Here is a 22,316-nt window from a genome sequence, read left to right as displayed (position 1 = left end):
TAAAAAAATTTGGAGGGGAAAAAAAAAAAATTCCGTTTTTTTTTTTTTTTGGTTTTTTAAAAAATTTTTTTTTTTTTTTTTTTTTTTTTTTTTCAGCGTATCAAACAGTTTTGAAGTGTTTTTGGAATAATAATAATAATAATTAATAAAACCAAAGACTTCATAAAACCCAGAAAAAGGATAAATTAAGAATAAATGTCAGGATAGAATAGAATATAATTTATTGATGCCCAATGGGAAATGCCAGATTTTACTTGGATTATACCTTATTTTAAGGTATAAAAATACCTTGGGTAAAAACAGGATTTAATAACAACAAAAAGTCAATGTGAAGCATAGATTAAGTCAGAATTACGTTTCACAATGCATTTAAAGTATAATCCAGATATAAGAAAAGATAAAATCATAAAAATTCCTGTAAAAGGCAGGATTGAAATCAAGATACTGTCAGAAAAAAAATAGGAATAAAATCCAGGTAAAAATCATGATGTAATTAGAAAAAAGACGAGATTAAAATCTGGATAACAGTCAAGATACAAACAGAAGACATTTAAGAAATAATTCGGGTCAAGAAAGGATAAAAATCCCGAACCAGATCAGGAACAGAAGAATTAAATCAAAGTAAAAGCAGAATAAAACGGAGATAATTTCAGGATTAAGTCATTGCCAGAACAAAGCTGGATAAAATCTGAATATCGTCTGATTATGAAGCTGCGAAAATTTTGGAATATAATCAGGATACATATAAGATATATTCCAGGTAAAGCCAAGATGAAATGACAACAAATCCAAAATAAAATAAGGCGATAAACGGCATTAAAACCGGGCTTAATTAATGATAAAATTTTAATATAATAGAGTAAAATAAAGGATTAATAAAAGCCAAGATAAGATCCAGAGAAGCCAGGAGAAACCTGGGCTAAAATCTGGATATTTTATTCATGGTTTTGATTCATGTTTTGACAATAAAATGTTTATTTTCTTCAGATGCTGTTAAGACGCCACCGCCAAACAACGTTGTGATCAGCCAATCAAAACTGAACTGGAACTCAACAGAGAGTGACGTGACGTTTACAGTCGAGTCTCGCAAGTGAGTTCTGCTGGAAAAGTTCTGCTAATGTGGGATGATGGCAATTAAAATCAGGAACAAAGTCTGGATAAGAATCCAGAAACAATTTGGGTAAAATCAGAACAAGATGGAGATGAAATCAGGATAAAATCCAGATATGTTTTAAGAAAACATCTGACATAAATTCAGGTAGAATTAGGAGATGGTCTAATTTGGAACAGGTGAAAACCAGATTATTTTTTGGTGGAAATCAAAATAAAATTGGATGAAAATGTTGAATTGAAAACGATATTAACTTTGTGGCAGAATAAAATCTTAGAATGGTGACGATGGAAAGATTAATTTCAATTAAAGTTTTCAGTTTATGGAATAATTTTGACAGTGAGATTAAACAAAGTAAGTCTCTATGTTTTTAAATGAAAATAATTATGATGAAGCAATATAGCATTGAATAAGCTGATCTTTGATGTGTATTTTTATTTATTGTGTATTAGAAATATGTTTGTAGTAGGCTTCTGAGTTGAATAACTCGTTTTAGTTTATGTGAACATTATAAGTTTGCACTTTTTTCTGCTCCTTTTCATTCATGATTTCTTTTAATTGTGACATGAATTCTTCATATTATTGAATGAATTAAATAAATTTAATTAAATAAAACTCAAAGAGAAACAGGAACAGATCAGATATGACATCAGTTAAAAAATCAGGGGGAAAATAAAGATTAACTTGCAGGAAAAATAAGGATAAAATAAAGTATAATAAATGTATTAGATCAATATAGAACTGAAGGAAATGAGAAGTAGTTATATATTTTAGATTCTCAATTATTAGATTTAGATTTTTTGAGTATTTCATAAATGCATCGCGGGTGTATTTTCTAACATTTTGGTTGTTTTTGGTCCTTTTTTGTCCTCAGGTTTGAGTCGGATTGGATGCCCATAGAGACGTGCAAAGACACGCGCTTCACTTCCTGTGATTTGAGTTTGGACGGCAGCTGCATTCAGTATCGTGTTACAGCTTGGAGAAACAGGACTAAGTCTGAGCCTGTGGAGGCCTGCAGCAGAGACGGTAATAAGCCAGATGTTTGCAGCTGTTCGGTTAAACTTTGATCACCTGGAATTTTCCAGTTGTTCTTTATAACTTTTTATTTTTCTGCATGGAATAATTATGCAACATAAATCTGCTCTATTTTTTTCCTTCTTGGCATACGTAAATGTTTCAGATCATTAAACATAACCTGAGTAGATAAAAATGTAGTTTTCAAGGGATGTTTTTATTTGTCAATGAAGAAATGTATTCAAACCAACATGGCTGCTTGATATCATGCATTTAGTATAACTGGTAATGAGCTTTTTTCATCACTGTTGAGGAATTTTCTTTGCAGATTTTTGATTCTGCAAACAAATCTGAAAAGAAAACCCCCAAATCAAAGTTTTTTTTTAGCATAACCAGCATTTTAAAAATCAAATTTAAAGCTACAGTATGTAACTATTTTTTTTCTCCCTATTTATTAAAATGACCGCAGAATATATGACAGACAATCTTTGAAAAGATTGATCTCATCCAACTCCTCCTTGAGCTACTACTATCATCTGAATAATGCACCGCTCCCGACCAAAAACAACCAATCAGAGCCAGGTTCCTAGTGTTGTCTATCAACCTCATGTGCTCGCTTATAATTATGCCAATGGCAGAGAAACTACTTACTTTTAAGGGAAAACCGTTTATCTATGTAATAGGTGGCTATGCTAACTAGCTAGCCGTTAGAGTTTACAACAAGCTCTGCTATCAGGAAGAAGCTTTAGGGATGAGCAACACCACTCTGAGGGTGATTAACAGCACTAAGACTATCCTCCTGGCCCTGATTGGTTGTTTTTAGTTGGCCCTGGGTGAAGGCAGAGGAGCTAAATTTTTTTTCACAGATTGTCTGTCTCATACTGTCATGACATAGAGACAGTTTCAATGAATATGTTAAAAAATATTGTTTATAAAAGTTACAAACTGCAACTTTAAGGAGAAGATGATGGATGATAGATTTTGGCCTCGTTTTATTAGTATCAAATGCACAAAATGGTAAAGAAAAAAAGAGTCTGAGGACTCGACCCTGAGGTACACCACAACTGAGCCGAAGAAATAATGTAAAATGGTACATAAATACTGGTTGGACAGGTGCGAGTAATAAACCACAACAAAACCTTTTGTTACTGTTCAGAACTGGAAGAAATTCAGGAGGATACCAACGACCCGACGCACATCAAAAAAGAAACAAAAGAAAACCTAGTTTGTCTGCTTTTAGCTGTGGTTAACCTTCAGACCGGCGTGGTTCACACGATGCGACAGGTGTGAAAATCCTCAAAACACCCAAAGTGACGGATCTATTTCATAACTGAGCTGTTGATTGAGTTAAGGCTCTGTGTCGGGCCATACTAACGAGAAGAAAATGTCATGATAAGTTTATAATTTCTGAAGATTGATTGAGCTCAGAGTCTCGGGTCGTTAACGGACTGAATCCAACCAGTATTCCCGTCTCTTCCAGGCCATCCGTGCGCTCCGAACTTCACTCTGACCGCAGCGCCTGAATCCCTCACAGTCATCCTGAAGAGAAGCCACAGTCTGCATAAGGAGACTGCAGACAACCTGAAACATTCGATCCACTTTTGGAAAAAAGGAGAGCAACCGAAGGTGAAGAGTGAAATGTTTTATCACCAGATATTCTCATTAACTCAACTATTAACTCTGCTTTTCTTTTCTTTTTGTTGTTTTCAGGAACACAGTGTCACCTTGTCCTCACAGTTGATCGATGGCTTGGAAGTGGGTGAGACGTACTGTGTGACGGTGCAGTTTGTTTTTCGTTATAAGGAATACGGTCCAGCCAGCTGTATGCAGTGTGAAACCATCCCTAGCTCCAGTAAGGGCCTGCAATTTACCACTACAGTTGTTTTCTGCCCCATTTTAACTTTTCATTAACTGGATAAAGTCGCATACTTTATGTAGGATGAAACCCAGGATGATTGAAGATGATTATGGAGTACCACCAGGGTCGGTGTTGTCTTATTTATTAAAAAGGGCCTGTTTTCTCCGCAGGTGGATCAAAACAGACGCAGATCATTGTCATCTGCATCGTCCTTTCGGGGATCGTTCTATTAGTTGTTTATGCCTACGTCCACCTCTTCAAATTCAAGAAAATCAAAGAGATCCTCCAACCTCCGTACACGATGCCACCGGTGAGAATCTGCTTCGTTTTTTCAACAGGAAGTTGGACATCAGTTTGTTTGTTTTTGTTTTTTTTTTCTTATGAGAAAGATTTGTGCTCTTTATATCTATTTTTCTTTTTCACTTTTAAAAATGCCAGCTTTGCATTAAATTGGCATTACTTACAAAACCATGCAAAGTTGGCATTTTTAATGGACTTTTAATGCAACTTTTAGAGCAACTTTGCATTAAAAGTGTCGTTATTTACCGAATGACACTTCATGACAACAGTCAAAGACTTCTTCATGATCATGACAGATGTTATGTCGTGTTTATGACAGTTTCATCTCAGTCTTATGCACACAGATAAAGTGTTACCTGAATCTTTGTGTGTACGATGTGTGATGTCATAGATGCGAGAGGTTAAAGACAACTTTGCTTTCCAGTTTTGAGGGGAAGATTCAGAGGAGCATTAGAACAAACATGAAAGGGAGAAAAATGTGTGAACTTTGCTTTCTGTGGGGATGCCAATTGGTGCATTGGTGCACCATTTGCAGGTTAAATGAGTTTTATTTGGTTAGTCTGTAGGTAAAAATGGCTCTTTAAATTGTAACAGTTTATCTGGTTTCATTCAAACTTTAAAAAGGTTTTTCTTCTTCGTGTCCACTCTGACTGATCATCACCTTCTGTCCTCCAGATGCTCATAGAACAGCTTGCGGGGCACAACTACCTGCCCGTGGCCATGATTCCCACAGAGGAACATCTCAACGATGTTTCCGTTTTTTCTCCATTTGAGACCAGAGGAGTCGGACCTTCGCTTCCTGCTGAGACTAAAAACTGTACAGAATTAATCTGTAAATCTTCTTCTTTCATGGAGGAGCACTCCTAACTTTGTCCTGGCAAGTGAAACTGTTCAGGTCTGGAAAATGGAGGAGGTTCTGTACAACCAGGCCTCAACCAGCAGCTGATGGCACTTTTTAATGTTGATATTTCTGTTAAATACTGAAGATTAGCTGGACTGAGGCTTCCCCAGGTTCATCAGCACTCGTTCAGACGGACCAAATTTGGGTAGAGGAGCCAGAAACTACCCAATTAAGAGTAGCACTGCTTAAAAATATTTTTACTCAAGTAAAAGTAAAAAGAAGCATCCAAGAAATGGCTCAAGTAAGAGTAAATGAGTATTTAATTAAAAGGCTACTGAGTAGCTGGTAAGAATATCTGATTTAATATTTAGAAATGGAAGAATCAGTCAAAACGTATAAAAAATACATTTCAATTATGGAATTACGGATAAATTATAAGTAAATAAAAATAGATTTAAGCAGATGAAACATTTTTACAAAATATACTTTTCTATTTAAAACTACTTTTTTTTTCTAAAGTTGCTCAAGTAAATGTAACTAGTTACCTCCGACCTGTGATCCCGACAGAAATCCTCACCAATTAAAGTCCAGTCAATGCAGTAAGAATCTAATCAACTCCCTGGTTTTTATATTTATAAAATTAAGTTGTTTTTTCCTCTGAATGTCCCAAAGTGAGTCGGACTGGACTTTGTTTTTACACTGTGGTTTTAATGTTTTTGGCTCATAGCTGTGCACGCTAACAGTTTTATTGGCCACAGAGCAATCACTGAAACATCCTCAAAAGGATCCATGAATCTCTCCACTTTCACTGATTTTCCTGCTTCCTGTTAGTTTATAGCTGCATGCTTTTAGTTTGAAAGTCAGCGACCCGGAAGTAGGGCGCTCTCGGGACGTTCAACATTCTTTTGTGTCTTTATTTTACCAGAACGGTTCCTACAGTCAAAACAAAAAGGAAATTATCCTCTGTCCCAGTGATTCTGTGTTCCTGGAAAATGGGGGGGTCGCTTATTGTTTATTTTTCGGAGTCTTAGCTGCCTGATGACTTCCTCTTCCAGTGAACTAAAATGGCGGTTACTGGGATGAGGTGGATTGGATCCTCACGTGCCATCATATCCCGCCAAAGTCGGATTCAATAATGGAAAACCTGGATTCAGATCCAGCAGCCAGAATGTGTTGAACTGTTTTCTCCACTGGATCAGTCACGTTTGTACGAATCTGTGTTTATCTTTGTGATTTTATTTTATGTTTTTTTTTGCTCAGAACTTTATCATTCTGCTCATCCTGGTGCCTAACAGGCTGAAACGAGACAATTAAGCCTGTATTCTTGTCTGCAACTGAACCCAGGTTTTTTATGGTTCACTTTCTGATTTATTTGTGTTTAAAGTTGTCAATAAATAAAATGTAGGGGAAAAAATCGACTGTCTTCTGATGTTTTTGTTCAGCTAGATGTAGTTGGAAAGATAAGTCAAATGTTTTATTGAAACATTACAGTGTAAGAATTGATTTTTATTTATATTGAGTCCCATTTTATATACATCCACTGACCTATTAATCAAAAGAGAGTTTTATCTCAACTGAATGAAAGAATTAAAATTAATCCTGAAGTTTAATCTCCTTAAGTGGTTCTTTTTTATTTTGAACACGTTCATGCCTTTGTAAATTTGAGGATTTGCATCCAGCTGGATTTTATTGTCAAATGTTAGACATGAATCCTAAAAGGCTCATTCACCAGGTTAAACTTTGTAATATTCAGTTTTAAAAAACCTGAAAATTTTAAAGAAAGTTTAAATCCTAAAAGTTTACAGTTAAATGAAATGAGAGATTAAGGAGCCGCTTCAGTCTGACAGCTCAAGTTGATGGCAGTAAATTACTGATTGGGATTGAGTTATAGTTTTTGCCTTTTTAATCATTTGTTTTGTAAGTATGCCTACATGTAATTTTTTTATTTTTTTAATCAGCAAGATCCATATGATTTTATTTGTGTTAATTTATGTTTTAAGATTGAAATGTAATTTATTTGAATTGTTTCTTTTAAATAATTTTATTTATTTCTATTACATTTTTTTCATTTATTTTGTACAGTTTTATTTATTCCATATTAAGTTGCCTTATATTTACATGTTATGTTCTTTTAATTCTGCTACATTTTAATTTATCTTTTTTAGCAGTATATTTCTTAATAGTAATATTTAGCTTTTTGTTTTTACGTAATTATATTTTCTTTTTGACTAGATTAAACTATAGTTATTTTTACTTTATAGGCAGGCCAATTTAGATCAATCTCATTTTCCTGTTTAAACCCCTTGTAGTTACACTATCTACCAGCAGGGGGCGGAAGCGCCGCTTGCGGTTGTTTCTTCACCCGTAAACAAACGAAAGGAAGATGACCCAGAGAAGCAGGAACTTCCGTATTTGATTTGATGTAATCAGAGTATTTTTCAGGGTAATCGGGGTAAATAAAGGTGAGTAGTAGTTTATTAAACTGCATGTTGACATTATGAAGCAGATTTACTCATTCTGACGTTAATACAGGTTGGTTATAGACATTTGTCGCTCCGACAGACCAAACATTTAATTTTAAATCCAATTAAAAAGCTCTAATAATGGATTTAAGTGTCGAAATTCGTTTTTTCAAAGTGAGTAGAGCTTTCTGTTGCTAAAATATAAAGAAGGATTTTTGTAAAGTGAAACTAAACCCTGACTGAGAGCTGCTTCATTTAGAGGCTGAAATATGACTTTACAGTCATTTACTGAGAAACTGTAAAATAATAATTATTTTATTACTTTTATTATTTATCATAGCTCATTCCAGTTTTAGAGACAGAATAATAGAAATTAAGAATGTTAGTTAAACCGCTGAGTGTCTTCATGCATATTTTCAGAGCCTCGGTTTCCAGGCGGAGCTGCAGGAAGTCGACTCGGACCGAGCCGAAGAAACGGATCGATCGCTGGGAAGAAAACCCTGCGGATGATGGCTGGCTTCCTGGATAACTTCCGCTGGCCGGAGTGTGACTGGTTTGACTGGGGAGAGCGGAGGAACGCTGTGGCCTCGGTGGTGGCTGGATCCCTGGTTAGTGGCACCCAAATGTGTTTTAAACTGAATAGCAGTTTATTGGTTTCATGGCTTCCTGTTTCTGAGCAGAGTTTCTGTTTTTCTGCAGTTCTTCACCGGCTGGTGGATCATGATCGATGCTGCAGTCATGTACCCCACTCAGGACATAATGAACCATTCATTCCACACATGTGGAGTCTTTTCCACCATCGCTTTCTTCATGTGAGGAACAAAATAACTGATGGAAAACTGATGGATGGATGAAACAATGAATGGTTGGATGAGTGGATGGATGTATGGAAGGATGAGACCATACTTTGATGGATGAGTGAGTGGATGGATGGTTGGATGACCTCACCAGTAGCATAAACCCAGGTTGTCCCAGTAAAACCAGTATCAGAAAATTCTGTCCTGTTCAGTAATGGCTGCCCCGGTGCTAATGGCTGCTGCTGTTCCTGTCTGTTCCAGGATCAACGCTGTTTCCAATGGCCAGGTGAGAGGAGACGCGTATGGCGAGGGCTGCCTTGGGCGGACAGGTGAGTTGTTTGAGCCCTGGTTCTGATGGGTTCTGATCACTGGGGAAGTTAAATCTCCCATCAGTTTTTGGTCGCATCCTTCTAAACCTGATGTGTTTCTGGAACTCCAGGCGCTCGTCTCTGGCTCTTCATCGGCTTCATGATGATGTTTGGGTCGTTCATCGGCTCCATCTGGATCCTGTTCGGAGCGTACGTCATGCCAAGTAGGTTTTCTTCCATCTCCTCCATGTTTGTTTGTTTTTACTCTTCTGATTCAGACAGAAAACTAAGAAAGAAACAGGTTTCTGTGTAAATTAGCAGATGTTTCGAAAAACCAGATTTAAACAAGACAACATATACTCTTCAGAACTTGCTTTTAGTTTTTTTTAATAAATTAACTCACTGTGTGGAAGCAGATTTTTCCTTTAACTTAATATAGGGGTGTCCAATATATGGTTCGAGGTCCATTTGTGACCGTTGGGATTATTTTGTGCGGCCCCCAAAAGCAATTCCAGAATGTAGCAAATTTGATCAAATGTTGATAAAGACAGACAATTTAAAAATTTTTTTACACAATTTTAATAAAATCTCATTAAAATTTGTATGTATAACAAGCAGTATTTGCTTTAATATTCTTTTAATATTTTATGCCTTTCAGTAATGCAAAAAGAATCCCTCCGAAAACCCACTTTCAGTCAAGATCTTTACAAGATCTTTACTGTAATGATTTATAGAATTATTTTCTATCTAGTCAAATCTGACAACTTTAGTTGTAGAAAATTGACCAAAAGAAAAAAAATATTTCATTCTTTATATTTCACAAATAAAAAGTATAAAATTAGGACTCAGGTGTACATTCAGTTTGAAAGTATTGACCCATGGAAGAAAATATTTGGACATCTCAGCCTTGATTTGCCTGAAGATATTCCTCCGGCATCAGGTGTCGTATTTTATCTTAAATATTAAATGTTCTGGTCAAACTTCCACTTCTATGCTGATGGTACTGTGATGTATCAAACTCTCCAGTGGCTTCAACAATCTTTTAACAATAATATGTCAGTGGTCTGAAAACAAAAAAAAACTTTGATGTTCCCTTTTTCTCAGAGAAAGATGTTGCTCCGGGTCTGGCCGTGTTCTTTCAGAACGCCTTCATCTTCTTCAGGTGAGTAAAACCTGGAACTAAGATGTAAAGTCAAGCGGCTGCTGGTTTTTGTTGCATTAAGCATTGCTGCTTAATGATGCTGATGAGAAAACACTGAGATAGAAATAAGACGCAGGAAGTTAAGGTGGCAAAGAGAAATCACCAAAATTAAAAGCTACGACACAAGAAAAAACAATTAAAACTACAGCAAAAGCCACAACAGAAGTTAAGCATAACTTGCTATGTTATGCTAACAAGTTTGTAAACTTTCATTTTAGCATAGTTTTCATTTTAGCATAACTGCCGTTTTAGCATAATTTCAGTGTTGGCATAAATTCCATTTTAGGATAAACTCCATTTTAGCATAGCATGATTTCTGTTTTACCATTATTCCTAAAATAGTTTTTGCATAACTTTTGTTTTAGCATAAATGCTGTTTTATTATTCTGTTGTGTATTTGGCCTTTGTTGACCCTTCTGGGCCACCATACTGAGATGCCTGAATAACCAACAACAACGTTTCTCTGCAGCTCTCTGATCTACAAGTTCGGCCGCACAGAAAACCTTTGGGGTTAACCGCCGAGCCGTCCTACTGTCTTCACCTTTTACTCTTTTCATCTGACTTTGTCACTGCTGTATCTGTAAATATTTCCTGCTCCTGAAATATTAGCATGTTTTAATAGTTTTTTAAAACGAGAATTAGATTTTAATGCCTCACATGTTGACATTAGGTATCAAAATGGATAATTTTAGTGTTTTACATGCAGGTAAAGAGCGACTTTCAGGCTGATTTTTGTATATCCTAAAGGGAAACAGAAATAACAGATGAGTTCAGAACCTCGCAGGTTAAATTATTTATGTGGTTCTGCTGAGTAAATCTGGAAGCTGCTCTTTATCGTCACTTTGGGGGTAATTTATAAACTTCGAAACCACTGGAACATTTTTAATTGTAACTGTAATTAAGGTATTTAATTTATTTTTGTTCAGTTTCTGTTGTTTTAGTTATGTTAATTTTATTTGTTAACATGTAAATATTTAGATTTTTGTCTTCACAAAGCATCTACCTGCTCCTGTAGAGACTTAAGTTTTTATTTTTATTTAAATCAAGGGGTCCAGTGAATGCTAAGGTAACAGCATTAATTTGTTCTCTTTCAGGTTTACAATAGAAATGTGTTTTTGTTTTTTAAAGATCCTGTTCCTGTATTGTTTTTTAAACTGGATATGTTTGAGTTTTTATTATTCCTGTTGCTTTTTAATGAAAAAGAAGCAGAAGAGTCAGTGTCCATCAAAAAAGGCCGGTCATTAAAGGGTTATTCTGGAAAATTAACACCTTGTTCTGTTTTTTTTTTTTAACAAATATAGAACATTTTTAATTGATCTTTGTTTAAATGTTTTGCCAAATACATCCCACTAATTTACAACCTAAAGATGCAGACGTGAACACAAAGTAAAAATGAAAACAGATTAATGTAAAAAACAAAAAGGTAAAAGGATAAAATAAAAAAAGTCTAATTTCCTTCTGATTATTGCTGTGATTACAAAATATCAGCTGTGTGTACTTGCTCTTCTCTTCCACAGGGGGCAGCATGGAGCTCCAGCTCCGCGTCAATAACTGGAAATCCTGCTCCAAAGCAGGAAATCAGCTGATTACCTGTAAAGTTACAGTAAGCGATGGTGAGGTCACTTCCTGTCAGGACAGTCACTCGACTGTCCTGACAGGAAGTGACTTCACTTCTTTATTTTAATGGTAAAAACAAAGATATAAAAATAAAGCAGCAAATGTTTGTTTCAACAACCAGCTAAGTGATTTTTATTAGTTTTTTTAATGATTTACTTGAAATGATTTTAAAAAATTATATGTTAATAAATAAATCCAATACTTTTACTCTTAAATAAACAGTTTATTTGCCTTTTTAAAGAAAACGTTGGAAGCTAGACCATTACAGATAAAAACAATGTTTTGTAAGTAAACTGAATAAATTTAAAGGTAAAATTTGTGGGTTAATTATGCAACTTCCGGGAGGTTCTGAACAAAATTAACAGCATTGACGTTCAAAGTGCGGTCCAGGGGCCATTTGCAGCCCATCAAAATGCATTTATGCAGCCCTCAACCATGATTCATGAGTAGTATGAAATTTGAATAGTTCCGTTTAAAAATGAAAATAAGTTGAAGTAGCTTTTTAATTTGAATAAAAATAATTAAAATCTTGTGTTTAAATGTATTTCTGCTTTTTGCTGGTAAGGTTGGCCCCACGTTTTGTTTGTTTGTTCATTTTTTTCAGTTGAGCTGAAATTTCGGTTATTAAATCGACATTTTCCTCGGGGCTTTTATTTTTGAAGTCTTTTCAACCGGATGTTCCGTCTGTGTCGCTACTGTTAGCTTTTGGCCTTTCCAAACAACTGGAGCAGAAATTTCTCCAGAAATAACTTTTCTCGATTCTTTCGTCAAGTCAGGTAAATAACTCAACTCAAAGACTCATCCCCTGAGCTTTAATGTTAGCTAAGATTAAATAAATGTGTTTTAGTTGTTTATGTCGCCGTGGGAAACTTTAGATCGTCCCACTTTAAGATTAAAAACTCTGGCATTTTATCAATAACCTGCAGATATAGCGAAGAAAATCGGTTTTATTTCCGTGATTTCTCGCATTTGTTTGCAGATTCACGTGTTTTACAGGAGAGGTTCAGGTCGGTGTTGCAGCTTCACTTCCGTGTTTGTTTACAACAGGAGGAGGTAAGGATTTGTTTAGAAAAGATTAGATTGTATCTGATGTTTATTTATTATGATGCTTAAATGTTTAGTTTAACACTAGTTGAGCTGTTTTGTTTCCCTATAGGGTTAAACAATCTTCTGGTGTTTATCATGCACCATGATGCATGCACCAATAAAAACACAATTATGTTGAATCCTTTGGTTTTCAAGAATTTTGATCAGCGGAGGGGTGTCCAAAGTGCGGCCCGGGGACCTTTGGTGGCCTTTGGACGGGTTTTTTTGCGGCCCCCAACTACAATTCAAAGACTATACAAATTTGGCTTGTACAGCACAGTTGCTTGATGCAGATGAAGCATATAACTGTGGAATTTGGCATTTAAAAATTAACTAACTTAATGGAAACACGTCAGTTTTGAAAAAAAAGTTTGCTGTGACTTTTGGGAGTTATTGATTATAGTTTAATTCTTTTTCCTTTTTGGGATTTATCGTATCGTTTATCAATTACCTTTATAAATTTCTTATGACAAGAATTTTGTCATGATAACATAATTTTTGTTTTAATGATGTTTTATGTAAAAAAACAAAACAAAAAAAAACAGTCCGCATTGTTGGGATTTAGTTTAGTTAATTAGTTTAGTTCAGTCCATATCATACACTCTTTTCTATGAAGGATTTACAGGCATTGTCTTCTAGTTCAAGATTCAAGATTCAAGATTCAAGATACTTTATTGTCATTCACATCACGTATCACATGAGGTGGAACGAAATTGAGAGTCACAGCCCCAGTTACATCCAAATATAAAAATATAAATATAAAAATATAATTTACTATTTAGAAAGCTGATATGGTTTGTGAAGGGCAGGTGAGTCTAGACTGCCTGACTGAATGATTAGAGAACTGGAAAAATTGGAGATCTGTTTCTTGTTTGATTTTAACTATTGTTTGTTTTTCTCTCTTCAGGCAGCATGGGTGTGTTTGACAACTGCTCAGTTCTTCTGGAGCTCAAAAACCTGCCTTTCAAGGAGAAGAAGAAGCTGAAATCAATAGTGACTTTGAATGGAGGCAGCATTTCTTTCATAGTCAACAAACAGGTGGGAAGATTGATTTTTACCTGAGCATTTTGGTAAACTATTAATGACAAACTTTAACCTCGTTAATAAACCAGATAATAAAAGATTTATAGGTAATAAACCAGACTCTGAAAAGTGGTTAGCTTAAGTAGCTCAAAATATCTAATAGCTTTAGTAACTGCTAGCTTGTGCTATCTAAACTTTAAATTGCATGCTCTGCTTATCTATTAGCTTTAAATTTAGTAGCTAATAGGATGACAACATCTGGATTGATGGCTGATACTAGTAGCTATTAGCTTTACATTTAGTAGCTGTTGACTTTACATTTAGTAGCTATTAGCTTTACCCTTGGTATGTGTTGGTTGAACTTGTATTAGCTGTCAGCTTTATATTTTGTGCTTTACACCTAGTAGCTGTTAGCTTTACACTTAGCTACACGCCTAGAGGCTGTTAGCTTTATGCTTAGTAACTATTAGCTTTGCTCTGAGTATTTGTGAGTTTTACTCTTAATAAATCTCTTAAACATCTAGTAGCTTTAAGGTTTACACTTAGTAGCTGTTAGCTTCACATTTAGAAGCTGTAACTTTACACTTAGTAGCGTTTGACTGTACCCTTAATAGCTGGTTTCTTGACCCGTTTCATAGCCTTTAGCTTGGCTCTCAGTTGTGGTTTTCAAAAATATGGAATAAAATTAGAATGTTAACATATTTATGATTTAAAATTAACACTTCAGTTTGGCATGCTGAGATAAAAATGTTCTATTTTTATGATATCCATTTCAATACTTATTGAGAGCTTTGTACCAAATTGGATTTATTGGCCAATTACTTTAAAGTTAGAAATTCAGGGTCACATTTTTGCCTCCATTTCCCACAGTGCTCTCTGGTGGTGACCTCCGACTTGTCCAACCTGAGCTCCAACAGGCTGCGCAGCATCCAGAAGAACCAGACGCCAGTGGTTGGCTTGGATTATCTGCATAAAAGTGTGGAGAGAGGCGTTCTTCTGTCTGTGGACGAGTACAAGATGGACACTTCATCATCTCCAGATCCTCCTCCTCCCTGGAAGAGACCTCTGTTAACTTATAAAGGTCTCAAAACATGTACAAAGATATTGTAGAAGGGCTACAAGAAGTACAATCATTTGTGAAGGTTTAGAGACTGACAGGAATTTAATTTTGACATTTTTTCTTCCTCAGTATAAAGACAGGTGTGTTTTGGACCTGAGGGTCACCGTAGCATTTTTATTAAACAATCTTTATCTAAAAAACTTGTAGTTAAGACTTTGTGTTTCTGTGTCTAATGTTGTTTCTGTTTGTTGTAGCTGAGCCTCCAAAAGGTCCCACCTCCTCAGAGGGACCAGCTGTTGAAAAAAACAATCAGAAGTTTAGGTGGGACCATCATCATCATCATCATCATCATCATCATCCAAACTTCAGGCTTAATCTGAGTTTAAGTCTTTTTATCTGACTTTCACAGGGGAGATTTAGATTAAAAGCTACAATAACGGCTAAAGGGGATTTGGAGAGTGAAATTATAATGACTAAATAACTAATGAAATGATTATTTTAATGAATCATTAGTTTCTTTTTTTTAACTGGAAATAAATTATTAAATATAGAATTGATTATATGTCCCTTAAATAAGTGTTTTTATAGTTGTCTTATGATTTAATAATTTGTTAACGTTCTTTAAATTAAATTGTCAACCTGCGCCATCTTACTCAGTTGGCGGAAGTAAAGCGATTCATATAGAAACCCTGAAGTCTGATTGGCTGCTTGAAACGACAAGTAAAGAGAAATGATTCAGTTAGCTATGATTCTAAAGTCAACATTTTCGCCGGAAAGTGCAAAAACTAATTTCGATAGTGTAGTTAAATTGTTTCAGTTTATTTACCACATTTCTAGGTGAGGATAAATGACTTCTATATCTCTACTTTGGTCTGAAATATCTCTTAATTTCATGAGCGTTAGCCGTCGTTAGCTAGTGGGCGGAGCTAACGTTGATCCTGTCTTCTCCGGTAGCTTCCTCCACACAGGGCAAAGGGGAGCTCTCTTATTAACTTATTAGAGATACTGCAGATCAAACTATCGATATTGAGGCTGGAGTTGGTCACCCAGAGTTTATAGTAAATAATTAGCAAGAAATTAAAGTTGTCATTTAACCCTCAATTCATTAATTTACCCAGAATCTACAAGGAGTCGGACTCTGCTCTCCCGACGTTCCCCGATGATTTCCAGGTGGCGAAGTACTCCGTTTTCGGACAGGTGAGGAAGAAGTTTTATCCTCCATTTCTGTTTTGATGCTGGGATTCGTACTGATGGAGGTTTGTCTGCAGGAGAACGGCAGCAGGTTTTGCGTGTTGGAGCTGCAGAGCGCCAAAGGCGAGCAGGGACGGCGCTACCGTGTGGCCAGATACCGGAAGGACAACGTGGCGTCGAAGGTATGAAACCATAGACATGTAAAAAGATTAATGTCTATGTATGAAACCATTAAGACATCAGACGGACAGTAAAACACGAGCCCTGCTCCGTCAGTACGACGGAGAATTAGGGCCATACTAAGAAAATCAGAAATAAATAAAATTAAGACAATAAAGTCATAAGATTACAACCATAAAGTGATAATACTATGACTTTATTCTGGTACTACTACAAATAATTCTTAAAATATTTTGACTTTCTTGTATAACTATTTTCTTATTATTTTGACTTGTTTCTTGTAATTCTATGGCTTTATTCTCAATATCCTCCTGAGAACCGGCCCATAAACCTACGTCCATTATAATGGACATTTTGTTGAACCTTATTTTTTGTTCATACTATGAGTTACCCTTTCTAGCCCTACAGTACTCTTTAGAGGACATCATGGGCTTTCCAGGGATGTGTCATGTGATAGGTTTGCATACCGGGAAGTCCCTTTTTTTCCTAAATCAAAATGGCCTACCTGCCAGAAACCACATTTTACGGAAAGAGGGTAGACGAGTCAAATATTTTTTTTCTTTTATTTTTGTCATGGTATTTATTTATATTCTTGTTAATTAAATACCAATTAATACTATTTTGACCAGTAAAAACAATTTAATAAATTCTGTTTAGAAATAACAGACATTTTCTGAATGTCAATTATAATGGACATCAGGACTATTTTAGTGTATTTAATGACTCCACATTGTTGTAGGAGAAAGAAGTGAAACAGGATTCTCCACAAGATGGTAGAGGGCGATTCAGATCTGGAGTTGTCAGATGAAGATGAGGATAATAAATATCAGCCTCTGGTAGGGAACTTCATCAGATCCAGGACAATCTGATGAAGAAACAGACTCATGGTGCGTTCTCACCAAACGCGTTACGCATGTCAAAAACGCACTTGACACTTTAAATTTGACACGTGTGCACTTTTGGTGCATTCCTACCAAAAGTGTTTTGATCATCAGGTGCGTCTGGTTTACATTCACAGTCTATGTGGAACATCATGAAAACAGTCCAAACGGTTCAAATAGTGCCACACTAGATGCTCTGAACGCTCCTCCATGGCCCTCAACATGCCTCCACATAGACTTTGAATGTCTATGTGGAGGCAAAAGGAAATCTGCCTGGCATTTTGACATTTGGCATTTCTCTAACTAGAGATGTACATCTCTAGCTGATAAATACACCAGCAGGACGCTGTTGGTCCATCTGGTCAAAACACGTTTGGTGTGAACGCACCATCAGAACCAGAGAGAGAGCAGGAAAGTCGCTCTACTAGGTGGGCCAGAATTAATTTGTATGTTTGTTTAGGGCCAGGCATCTGTGATGGGAATGTCCATTTCCTGGTTCTGGTCGACATTCGATGAAAGCTCAACATTTGGCCATAAAGAACCAAATGTTGGATCTCTATGACCAACATTTGGTCCTAAAGATCATGGACACAAGTTTTTTTCTTTGTTTGACCATCGACTGCAAATATTGTTTAGGTCTTACCCATAAATGATGGAGGCCATCAGCACAGGTTCATCGTCAAACCACTTTCTGTTCACAGTGGCCCATCTTCTGGTAATGGGTGTGGCTTTGGTATTCTTTGGTTCATCTTATTGGTTCCAGTTGCTGGAAGACCCTTTGAGAAGTTTTCAGAACTTATTCCTCATCATTTTCTTGCTAATAACTGGTGCTTTTGATTTTTTAGTCCAGAAGACTTTGACTCTGGGAAAGCCAAGATAGTCCATGTGTGCTGATATTCTGAAGAAAGTCCTTCTTCATGTATTTTATATTTCTGTCATGTTCAAAATAAATAAAAAGTAAACAATTAATTAAGTAAAAATAAATAAAGTAATTTTTTTCTTGAGTAATAGTGTTTAGCGACACCCCTGCAGTTTGCAGCCATTTTTAGTTTTTATTTCAAGTAACAAGCAATAGACTGCAACCAAAAATGGATAACTTCTGATTATTAAATGTGTTTTTCAAATTTGACCTCTTGTTGGGTTAATGTGATTTATTAAACAGTTATCTGTACAATATTCAATTTTTTTATTCTGTCATAATTTAGACTGAAATGGTCCTGATGTCCACTACAATTTACAATGCTGTAAAATTTTAATAAAAATATATATTAAAAAATAAAATCCTAAGGTGTTCATTTTGGCCTAAATAGGTAGGAAATCACAAAAAAAAAAAACAGAAATTGGAAGACACTTTTTTTCTTCGGTTCTCAGGAGGATAAAGTATTTTTTTTAATTATTTGTTCTTATGATCCTAATTCTTTATCATACTGTCAGGGCTCATGTGTGAAAAAAATATCCTACTGATATTTTCAGTAGGACTTTAAAACAAAGGAATTTGACATTTGGAGAACGTAATGCCTGTTTTAATCCAGCATATATAATAAAATTCTGCATTTTTCTCATCCTTTCAGTGTTCCACTTCAACAGATGCATAATGATCCAAATATTTGATGTCTTTAACAAAAACTGAATAAGATCAGAAGTCCCTGACTTATTCCTTAAATCTTTCTGCTTTTTGCCTCCTGGATTTTCCTTAAAATCATCTTGGAATAAAACGGTCTTAAATGGTTTTTCCAACAGAAGGCGGCTGTGATGGATCAGCTGGTGTTCCTGTCCACCTCAGAAGAAGCTGTGGACGTTTACAAGGAGCTGAGTGAAGAACTGGAGCGCTCTGAGCTGCAGAGGATGAGCGGCTTACCTGCTGAGGCGCCACACCTGGGCTCCGCCCCCCTGGAGCAGGTCTGATACACGCTGCTCCACATGTGGCATCATACAGCCTGAACAACATTCAGTGCCTCCTCTTCCTGCTTTTTCAAACAACCACGACACATCATTTAAATCAGTTATCTGCCATAACAGCAGTATTAACCGAAATGTACAACACTGTGCAAAATTCACATTTTTGCTCTTGCACTTGGGTCTAAACTGCTTCTAAGAGTTATAAAAACTGTTTCTTGGCAATGAGTTTTTGGCAATGACCCAAGAAACCCAAGTTTCTTGTGTCTGGAAAATGAGCCATTTCAAAAACCTTCTGACTATATAGTCACAAATCAGCAGGCGGTGCCTGTTACCTAGCAACCCCAACAGACTTCCGCCTGTCACCTAGCAACCCAAGAGGAGCTCCAGCACATTTGGTCAGCTGGTTTCATTGCAGTGTTGTACAATGGCTGCTGGAAAAGACAAGAATTTGGTTGTTGATTTACCATCCAGAAACTATTACTGCATTATTGTTGGTTGTGAAGGAGGCTCCACTTCTGCTTTTCAAAAATGCATGGTTCAATAATTGTACATCTGTTTGCAGCCATTTTCCTGTCTGAGTGTAAATGTTGTGTTGGGGGATGTGATCAGAAGCAAATTATTTGGATGTAAAGTGACAGGAGGCTCTAAAACAATGTCATTATCAAAGAATGATTTTGCACATTTAAGTGTAATGAACATGTTTTGTATGATCCTAACCTGTTCAGGTAGGTCACCTTTAATCACCTGCTGACCTTGATGTTTCTGATGTTCTTTTTGAATGTCCTTCAGCTGCTGCTGGAGGAGAAGCTGAACTCCGGTGAGTTGTCCCCTGACGTTGCGGCGTTTGTGGAGCTGCTGTGGACCGAAGCTCTCGGTTGCCTTGAAAACATCCTCAGAGTTCCCATCTCCGGTCTCAGCCTGAACGATGTGGGTTTGCACCGATCTGCAGTCAGATCAGGGTCAGATCCGAGGCTCCGTCCTGATGTAGCTGTTGCTGTTTCAGGTGAGCAGAGCTGAAGGCCTTCTGCTTCAGGCTCAGAGGAAACTGAAGGAGGGAAACGAGGATGAGGCTTCGTCTCTCCTGGATGAGGTTTTCACCCTGCTGCCTCACCGGGAGCCCAGACCTCAGTCACCTACGGCCAGGTTTCTGTCTCAGAAGCTGGACCTCTGTCAGGTAACACCAACACGCAGCTTTATGGTGGGATTTTTACCCCAGAGATTCCCAAAGACTTTGATTAGCATTAGCTTCTGGTTGGATATGCTACAAAATATGTAAAGACACATCAACATTAGAATCCGTTTTTCTTACTATTTAATAGTTATTACATTTGTTTAGACTAAACGGACGGAAATTCAAAACGGATGCAAATTCATATGATGCAGCTTTTATGTTGAGGAGTATTGGTCTGGCAGTACAGGAAGGAAATAGAGCCGCTGCACGTAAGCTTGGCATGAACGAAACTACGGTGTGGCTTTGCAGATGGAGGACTGCGTCCTTAATAAATCCAGCATATTTATTATGATGTGGCCCTCTGCTGTGTCCTTATGGAAACCCAAGAGCAATGGAGATACTAACGACTTGTAACCCGGTGCGGCTTATGTACATTTCCAGTTTTATTCTTTTTTTTTTTCCAAAAAAAATTTATAGCTGCGGCTTATAATTTGGTGCGCTCTATATTCTGGAAAATATGGTAATTTATTTCTTATTGTGACCTATTTAATATTTATTGCAGCTAATTTCTTTTCTCCTCTTCCCTCCAACCTTGTAGCTAGCGCCCCCTGGTGGTCCTCAGTCCTTGGCTAACTTGATTGATTGATTTTCCTCCAGTTAATCCGAGATGTTCTGAATGTGGGCGAGATGACCATGAACAACCCGAAGCCGTCCTCCGTGGGGAAGTACCGCGCTCTTCGCTGCCACATCGAAGCCATTCCCCGCAGCAGCTCGGTGTTTCAGAATGTCGCCGCCCTGCTGGCTGACAGGTCCGTTATCAAATTAATAATAAAAAAAACTACAGATCTGGAAATAAAACTGCAAACATCTCTGTGTTTTCAGGTCGGTGCAGATCCAGCAGATCATGTGCGTCAGCAGGGTGGTGGAGCTTGAAACGTTTCAGAGCAAGATTGGCAACGTTAAGCCCCTCCTCCATTCGTCCAGCCCCAGTAACTTTGTAGGAATCATGTCCAGGTGACCAGAAAATTTTCATAAGAGTGTCCAGACCAGGACAGTAAAGATTTTAGGGGGGCAGAGCTAAAAATAAAAATAAAATAAAAAAAATATATATATTATTTATTTTGTATTTATTTATTGGGTTTTATGTTTATGATTTGGCATTAGTTTCCACCAAATACGAGGTTGGTGTAGCGCTTTAGCATTAGCTTCCAGTAAATCCAGTGATGGTTTAGAGCTTTAGCAGAACTAATGTTTATGTTTAGTAAAAGTCAACAAACAATGTTAAAGTTAAAGTTTCATTTAAGTGTGAAAACACGAGTTTGACCCTGTATCTGGCTCCTCAGAGGTCTGCTGCTTCCCCATGTGGGAGTGGAGCATCATGGGATTACGAGAACGGACGTCGGGAACCTTGGCAGCGGGATTTACTTCGGTGATGCTGTGAGGTTGGTTTGAAAACAAACTTCATCCATCTTGTATGTTTATTGGTGTGAAAATGACGACGTTGGAACAGTTTAAGATGTTCTGGTTAGCATTTTGCGCTCTGGGTTCTCTCTGTGTTCTCAGCACCAGTCTGAAGTACGCCAAACCCAGCGAGACAGACGGATCGCGCTTCCTGCTGGTCTGTGATGTGGCTCTGGGGGTTTGTAAGAACCTCTATAAGAGAGACCTGACTCTGACCGAGGCTCCTCAGGGCTACCACAGTGTTCACGGAGTCAGACAAACCAACAAAACTACATCTGAATTTGAGGTGGGAACAGAAGCTGCATATCCATCGCATGTTCAGCATGTTAAAGTTCTGCTGCACCCTGAGGAAACTGATTTCTGTTTTCTGTCTGCACTGCAGGATGATGAGTATGTGGTTTACTCTCTTGACCAAGTGAAGATGAAATATATAGTTCAGTTCAGAGTGGAAGGAGACGAGCAGAAGGACTTCAGTCCGGACATCAACCTGACTGCAGAACCCATTGAGGCTGCCAAGAACCCAGGTGAGCTGCAGATACCTGACATTAGGTCGCCATGATGCCATGCTTTTGTTGCTACTCTACAAGAATATTGGTAGAGGAGCCACTCAAAACCATTCAGAGCCACAAAAGGCACCTGCACCACACTTTGGACACCCCTGATTTAAGTTTATTTCACAGTAACCATGTATCTATAAAGAATGTAGTAATTAAGATGTCTTGGTGTATTTCTGCTGTTGGTTAATAGGAAACATTTACCTGAGATAATTAGTAATACATCCAGCTTCTGGGAAAAAACATGTAATTAAAAATGAAATCTAGAGATTTCATAAACTAGGTTTTAATTAGGGCTGTT

At 36.9% G+C, this 22,316-nt stretch overlaps 3 protein-coding genes and 1 long non-coding RNA gene across 4 annotated transcripts in view; 3 read left to right on the top strand and 1 right to left on the bottom strand.

Annotated features, from left to right (window-relative positions):
* Nucleotides 1-5,554, top strand: part of ifngr2 (interferon gamma receptor 2) — a 9,322-nt gene extending 3,768 nt beyond the window's left edge. Inside the window, exons 2-7 of the mRNA NM_001360797.1 lie at nucleotides 988-1,090; nucleotides 1,986-2,137; nucleotides 3,606-3,751; nucleotides 3,836-3,977; nucleotides 4,154-4,293; nucleotides 4,959-5,554. Coding sequence (NP_001347726.1) covers nucleotides 988-1,090; nucleotides 1,986-2,137; nucleotides 3,606-3,751; nucleotides 3,836-3,977; nucleotides 4,154-4,293; nucleotides 4,959-5,150 — 875 coding nt within the window. The 3' untranslated portion in view covers nucleotides 5,151-5,554. The remainder of the gene's footprint in view (nucleotides 1-987; nucleotides 1,091-1,985; nucleotides 2,138-3,605; nucleotides 3,752-3,835; nucleotides 3,978-4,153; nucleotides 4,294-4,958) is intronic.
* On the bottom strand, nucleotides 2,760-17,597 carry LOC106954036 (uncharacterized). Its single transcript, XR_001426292.1, has 3 exons — nucleotides 17,356-17,597; nucleotides 13,417-13,419; nucleotides 2,760-2,771 (listed from the first exon to the last, which is right to left on the bottom strand). It is a non-coding gene; the product is annotated as an uncharacterized LOC106954036 (long non-coding RNA).
* LOC106954034 (transmembrane protein 50B) lies at nucleotides 7,478-11,158 on the top strand. Its single transcript, XM_015043255.1, has 7 exons — nucleotides 7,478-7,586; nucleotides 8,007-8,194; nucleotides 8,286-8,398; nucleotides 8,645-8,712; nucleotides 8,823-8,915; nucleotides 9,796-9,853; nucleotides 10,362-11,158. The coding sequence occupies exons 2-7, from the start codon at nucleotides 8,093-8,095 to the stop codon at nucleotides 10,405-10,407; spliced, it is 480 nt and encodes a 159-aa protein (XP_014898741.1). The 5' UTR covers nucleotides 7,478-7,586; nucleotides 8,007-8,092; the 3' UTR covers nucleotides 10,408-11,158.
* Nucleotides 12,174-22,316, top strand: part of LOC106954032 (poly [ADP-ribose] polymerase 4-like) — a 24,410-nt gene continuing 14,267 nt past the window's right edge. The window contains exons 1-14 of the mRNA XM_015043253.1: nucleotides 12,174-12,285; nucleotides 13,503-13,633; nucleotides 14,489-14,699; nucleotides 14,933-14,999; nucleotides 15,797-15,875; nucleotides 15,947-16,051; nucleotides 18,671-18,829; nucleotides 19,619-19,756; nucleotides 19,833-20,003; nucleotides 20,658-20,809; nucleotides 20,883-21,014; nucleotides 21,344-21,442; nucleotides 21,564-21,747; nucleotides 21,844-21,985. Of these exons, the coding sequence (XP_014898739.1) occupies nucleotides 13,508-13,633; nucleotides 14,489-14,699; nucleotides 14,933-14,999; nucleotides 15,797-15,875; nucleotides 15,947-16,051; nucleotides 18,671-18,829; nucleotides 19,619-19,756; nucleotides 19,833-20,003; nucleotides 20,658-20,809; nucleotides 20,883-21,014; nucleotides 21,344-21,442; nucleotides 21,564-21,747; nucleotides 21,844-21,985 (1,765 nt within the window). The 5' untranslated portion in view covers nucleotides 12,174-12,285; nucleotides 13,503-13,507. The remainder of the gene's footprint in view (nucleotides 12,286-13,502; nucleotides 13,634-14,488; nucleotides 14,700-14,932; nucleotides 15,000-15,796; nucleotides 15,876-15,946; nucleotides 16,052-18,670; nucleotides 18,830-19,618; nucleotides 19,757-19,832; nucleotides 20,004-20,657; nucleotides 20,810-20,882; nucleotides 21,015-21,343; nucleotides 21,443-21,563; nucleotides 21,748-21,843; nucleotides 21,986-22,316) is intronic.

The sequence above is a fragment of the Poecilia latipinna genome, unplaced genomic scaffold, assembly GCF_001443285.1.
Source record: "Poecilia latipinna isolate Pla-1442-1.1 unplaced genomic scaffold, P_latipinna-1.0 Scaffold622, whole genome shotgun sequence".
Lineage (NCBI taxonomy): Eukaryota > Metazoa > Chordata > Actinopteri > Cyprinodontiformes > Poeciliidae > Poecilia > Poecilia latipinna.
Note: the sequence above shows the minus strand (reverse complement) of the source record. Positions and strands in the feature narration are given on the sequence as shown.